At 35.3% G+C, this 6,561-nt stretch overlaps 1 protein-coding gene across 1 annotated transcript; it reads right to left on the reverse strand.

Moving 5' to 3' along the window:
* Positions 1-425: 425 nt before the first annotated feature.
* LOC135129940 (uncharacterized) lies at positions 426-1,439 on the reverse strand. The gene is made up of 4 exons (XM_064057209.1): positions 1,374-1,439; positions 1,213-1,327; positions 614-1,167; positions 426-572 (listed from the first exon to the last, which is right to left on the reverse strand). The coding sequence occupies exons 1-4, from the start codon at positions 1,437-1,439 to the stop codon at positions 426-428; spliced, it is 882 nt and encodes a 293-aa protein (XP_063913279.1).
* Positions 1,440-6,561: the final 5,122 nt, after the last annotated feature.

The following is a 6,561-nucleotide window of genomic DNA, read 5'->3' on the forward strand; positions in this document are numbered from 1 at the left end:
AGTACTCCTGGATGATCCGCTTGAATTACAATTGCCTCTGATGAAATCAAAACTGTGGCGTAATATTGACGGCCTAAGCCGACAATTTTCACATTGAACACTTTCATGATTTGACTCTCATCACGACGTTGCTGCACTTCCAGTAGAGAATTTATTAATGCTTTTATCTCTGCAAAAAAAGTTTTTTTTTACTGTTCTACAGCTTTTGCATCATACCTTCTCCCATGTTGATAACGATAAACATAAACACATTAATCTGTACTACAGTTGTGTCGTGATAAAAAGAAATCTGATTGACACAATATTGAATAATATTGCCTTGGTTACAATATGTCATAACACACTAATATTTCCCAAGAGAAATATGAAACGCTCATATTGTCCCAAGGGAAATATGAATCGTCATATTTCACTATACAAATGTCTTATTTTTTACCGAATGTCATGACCGTAAATTCATATAACCCGAACGGTGTGCATACGGCTGTTTTGGGTATGTCTTCGTCAGCTACTCGGATCTGGTGGTACGCGCGCACTAGGTCGACTGTGGAGAAGACGGTCTTGCTTGCCTTCTAGCCGATTCGCGAAATTCTGGATGTGGGGGATTGGGTACCCATCTGGAGTTGTCACTCCGTTCAGTCTTCGGTAATCCCCACCATCCGCTCCATCTAGTCCCCAAGAAAGCCCTACATTCTCCCGGGGCTTTCTTGGGGACTAGATGGAACGGACTCGCCCAAGGGCTGCTAGATGGTCGGCACCAAGCTTGGTCCAGCATGTACTGAAATTCCGTTTTCGCCGCTTTCAGCTTGTCTGGTGCCAATCTTCGAGGTTTCTCCGCATTTGGGGGTCCTGTGGTGAAAATGTGGTGTGCAACTGGGTTGGGGATGTTGCTGACTGGGGGTGGTGCTCTTGTGATTTCTGGGCACTGCGCTAAAAGGTTATGATAGGTGGAAATTTTTGCCACTGTGGTGATTGCATTGTTGCCACAAGGTAGCAAACTTCCATGTGCAGACAGTTTGGTCATCGAATCTACTAGTGGTAGGAAATCTGCACCAATGATAGGTTTTTCAATATCGGCTATAACAAAAATCCATTTGAAAGTTGTTCGCAGCTTCAAGTCGAGAACCATTAGTTTCTCTCCATACGTATGTATCGCAGTGTTGTTGGCTGCAAATAGTGTCGTTTTAGTGGGTGGCAATGACTTTGTCTTACCTGCGAAGGTTTTGGGCAGGACAGATATTTCTGCTCCGGTATCGATAAGATAACGAATACTGGAGTTGGGATCTGCCACAAAGAGACGGTGCTGTCTCCCGTCGGCGCGTGCCGCCTCAACCAACAACGGCGTTGTTAGTTTTTTTGTTGATCGAAACTACATGGTCTGTAGCATTTCCGGGTGGCGGCCCCGAATTTTTCGTGAAAATAACACATGCCGTTTTCATTTATTTGTTGTCGCTTTCTTGACCTTGACCTACTTCTTTTGAAACTTCGGTTATCGTGGTTATAATGTCTGAAGTTGCGTCCTCGGTCGGTAATTAATTGTTCTACAGCAGCCGTTAATGCTGCCACCTGCTTGGGTTGAAGTCGCCACAATCAGTTCCTACCAAAAGAACTCAGCATTTACGATGGTAGAAAAGTTGCCCATTATGTATTCATGTTGCCGAAAACATTTTCTTCGCTGAATTCCAAAACACAGAGGCAAGTACGTTGCTTAGAATCATCATCATAATTTGAAGTATAATAGCGGAATAGTGGAATACAGTGCTTTATCAAATTTAATATTCAAACATTTAATAGAAGATGAAATCAGCATTATCTATGTTAAAGGACATAAAAAATCGGCTTTCATCAAATCTCAACTCGATGAACTGACACCACCAGGAGTTGAAATACCCCTCGTCATCGATTTGGAAAAAAATAATACAATCCTTAATTTGATTCCAACTGTGCCCGCATGTTTGCATCATTTTTTACGAACGCCCTGTTATTTTAGCTTATCAAATGTATATACTATTTATAATTATATAAATAATGCCGTCTTAAATGCAATAAACTAATAAAATACTTATTAAATTTATATTTTATTAAAAGTAATTACAAAAAAAGGAATTTAGAAAAATATCTTTCTTTATCTTCCTGAGTTAACGTAGACCACTTCTTCTTTATCTGTACAAACAAATACCAATAATATGAACACATTGTTATACCTACAAATATCATGTAAAAAATTGAATTTCTAAATTGGAAACTTACCAAAAAGCTTAATAAACCAATTTAGTTTCCAATGTTCCATAGCATCGTCTATTGTATACTCTGCAATGATGATCATTTTTACAACAGCCCAACGAAAGCCTGATAAGGAACCACATCTATTAGCGATAGATGGATACCAAAAGTAAATTATCAGTAAAAATCCTATTACGTCGAATGCGCTTGATACTGAAATTAATTTTCAGTTTTCAAAATTTGTTGTAGGGCGTAATGCGCCCTTCTTGAATTTGTTGCATCATGTGATCCTCCACTCATTCTAATGTAACTAAACATAGATTCCACTGCATCAGAACTGAATCTTCTTGTTAGAACATAATAAAAGTGAGTGTCATTAAGTAAGTATCGTACACATGCACTAGTACTTTTCGAGGGAAAAATAATTGCTTGTGCAGTTTTTTTGGTTAATCCTTTCATTTTTTTAATTTGGAATTTTTTTGAGCATCAAAAATATATTCAGGAAAAATGTCTTCCAACCATGTAAATCTGTTGTCATTAATATCATAATACGGTTCGCAATTAACATTTATTTGTTTAAAATGCTGTGTACGACTATTACGTATGTCGTGTCGTCTAATTCAAAAAATTTGTAGATGTTTTGCAAATATTCAATTATTGTAGCATTTGCTTCACTGAAATCAAATTGAGCAGTGTTAAATTTAGATAAATATTCTAATGCTGTTGTTACTGCAGGAGAGAATATTTGTATTGCTCTCAGCACGTTCATTTTCTCAAAAGTGGTAGGGGCAATATGTGTTTTGGTAAGAAATGGCACTGGTTTTATAATATAATTTTTCTGTAGATTGTGGAATTTTTTCAGATACTCGGCGGATATTATACCTGAAGTTGAAGTTGATCTAATAGTATGGAACGAGCGTTCTTGACAACATGCCATTTGATCGCCATATCGTCTATTACGAGTGAACATACTTTTTCGATATCTTTTAAATTATCTGCCTCTAGCTTCAGCCTTGTTTCAATTAGAGTAAATACGCTTTGTCCGCCTTGAAAAGTGCCAGTTTATATTCATTTAAAGTCGTCCTTGAGGGCGCTTTTAAAACAGAGTTGCGTCGCTCATACCCTTTGGAGGATGCGTGCCTCCATATAATAAACAGTGATATAACATACTGCATTATTGTACATTCTGACCACTTTGGTTTCATTCGCGCGTAATTATAAATTTGGTCTAGTAAAAATGTGGCAAAGGGTTTAAGTCTCTGGCATCACTTTCAATTTTTGCGACAGCTTTTTGAATTTTGCTTTCAGCTGTAGTGTCTGTTAATGGATCTTTAGATTGTTTTTTCAGATCATTATATTTTACTGTAGCTAACTGTTTTTTTAAGGACCTCAATTTGCTCTAACACCAACACTTCTTCATTTTGGTCAATTGCACCCGAAGTTAAATTGTGTTCACTTTCATCAGTGTTATTTAAAATAAATCGCCAAGGATGAGGAATTTCTGTGAAACGTAAAAGTTGATGTTCGAATGGAGTAGTTAAAAACCTGTAATTATCTTATCAGCGTCTTCATTACTTTCAAAATTAGTATCAGAAGAAGAATTGTTCATGTTCCATATCAATAACTTTATGTGCTACATTTTTATTAGGATTTAAATTACAGGCAGGTGGAAATAGCGTTGGAATTGCGTTGGGTTTTAGCTTTTTTTCACTAGCAGCCATGAAGCATGCAAATGTCGACTCATTTAGAGATAGCAAATTCAACTTTTGCGACCACGGGTTCAAAAAGACGATTGAGGTTATGTACGCAATACTTGATGTGATTATTTCTTAAAAAATGAATAAATGTGTGCTACTAACATTACTTGAGTATACGCATGATGGTTGGTAGAAGGTAGAAGATAAAATGATCAATTCAGCGACAAGTGTAAACGGCTTTCTTTGTGTTGAAGATTTAGATTAAGTTTGATTAACAAAACCATATTGCGTCAAAAAATTGAACGTTTATTTTTTCAATTTATTGTCTTATGGTTTCTACTAGTGAAAAAAATAGTATATTATTAGCCACGGTTGTAAAGCCACTTCTAGACCTCGCGCTTCAGAGCCCGCGACACTGCGCATCTCGGGTTCTAATTTGCGCTCGGTCTAGAATACTTGGCTTTGCAACCTTGGCTAATAATATACTATTTTCCACCACTGACGTAAAAACAACTATTCTCAAAATGATTGTTACAAACCCGCAAACAGCTTGTATTGTTTATACCTGTATAGAACAGGAATTAATGCTTTAGCGGCAAGAAGTAATATAGGAACATGTTTTAATGATAAGTCAGAAGTTACAGATTCCTTCAGAATCTCGTGTAGCGACATCTACTTTAGATATTTGACAACTAATGGCGTCCTTGAAAACGACGCGACAGACTTTAAACAAACGAATCAGCGAACACGACGGATAGAATAAATTAGTCACACGTCAAAAATAATAAAAATCATAGAAAAATACCAGATCTTCAAAAAAACGCAAGCAAAATATTTTCATCGACACCATTCACCGAATTTTCCCTTCTCCACTCTTGAAAGTCTTGATACATTTTACTGTAAGCAGCTTTAGATTTCACCGGAACCAAACATTCACGGGCTTTCACCGCTTGTGATAGCATGTAATTCGAGATTTCATTCGTTTGTTGATACCGAAGAACTCGAAGACCTAAATCGTAACGACCTTGTGATATTCATGTTATCTTCCTCCGCGTCCCTGTCATCACAAGGATTCTTTAAACTAAAAACGCTTTTCTGATTCAAAATTTCTAGCGTTTTGTCATTGATCGCATCACTCCTGCAACTGTTGCTTCCATGATTTGGACCAGGACCACCGCCACTTTTCCTAATATTCACTTTTTCACTAGCTGTATTTTGTTTGTATTTTTTTTTTTTTTGTTTTCGTAAAACTTTTTAAATACTGCGTGTCTCTTTTTATGGAGTTTACGGCTCTGGAATTTAATTTTTCTGTAACATCCCCCCACGCTCCTCATTCTGGCTGCAAGTGACACCACCGAGTTTTATCCCATAAAATGCTGTTGCCATATTAACACTCGACATAAACTCCGCTCTACTAAGCGATCAGCTGTGTAATAGTTAAGGGACAGTTAATATTAAAGGAGGGTTAGTTAAACGAAATACTTAAGGGAAACTTCGTCAGCAACGGTAGATTCCCTCATTTTGAGTTACCAGCACGGGATGTTCCATTTTTCGAATCACGATACTGATTAGAATAAGGTAAAGGCACCAGTCATCGACAGTGCACCAGTGTCCGACACTTTACTTTGTTGTTGCTAATATTAAGCTCATTTTACGTTCAAATGAATTAGAATCAACACGGTTTTAGATGCAGTGGACTTTTCCCCTTTAATGTTGAAAATGTAGATTTTGGAAAGATCCCAATTCAGCAAAAACAAGTTGATGATTATTTATTTACTAACGAAGAAATTTCCAAAAGCTTTCGCATTTTAGAAAAATATATTCCAGTGACAATGCTTGAGGAATTAAAAAAAAATGAGAATGAAAGTGAATGGAAGGGCAAAATTACCGGCAAAAGTTTATTTTCAGTTTGAAAATATAGTCTATTGACAATTTGGAACAGACATCGCAGATTTATGGAGAATTTAGAAAACTAGAATCTATTGAATGTTTGATATCTTCTATTTTTTTTTTAATTGTGCTGAATTTTTTATTTTACTATTTTTGAATATTCTCGATGTGATAGTTTGTCAATTATAAAATCTTAGCAACAGAAGGATCTTTAAAAATTGTTCTAAAATTCTAAATTGTAGAAAATCAGAAAATATAGAAGCTATTGAATGTTTGATATGTTCTAATTTTTTTTTTAATTATGTTGAATTTTTTACTTTATTATTTTTGAAAATTCTGAATTTGATAATAATTTGTCAATTATACAATCTTGGCATCAAAATGATCTTTAAAAATTGTTCTAAAATTCTAAATTGTAGAAAATCAGAAAATATAGAGTCTATTGAAAATTTGGAACAGAGACGTCTCAGATTTATGGAGAATCTAGAAAACTAGAAGCTATTGAAAGTTTGATATCTTCTAATTTTTTTTTTAATTATGTTGAATTTTTACTTTATTATTTTTGAAAATTTTGAATTTGATAATTTGTCAATTATACAATCTTAGCATCAGAATGATCTTTAAAAATTGTTCTAAAATTCTAAATTGTAGAAAATCAGAAAATATAGAGTCTATTGAAAATTTGGAACAGATACATCTCAGATTTAGGGAGAATCTAGAAAACTAGAAACTATTGAATGTTTGATATCTT

This window comes from Zophobas morio, unplaced genomic scaffold, assembly GCF_036711695.1.
Source record: "Zophobas morio isolate AGI-343-1 ecotype UQ-CSIRO unplaced genomic scaffold, CSIRO_AGI_Zmor_V1 ptg000017l, whole genome shotgun sequence".
NCBI classification, from domain to species: domain Eukaryota; kingdom Metazoa; phylum Arthropoda; class Insecta; order Coleoptera; family Tenebrionidae; genus Zophobas; species Zophobas morio.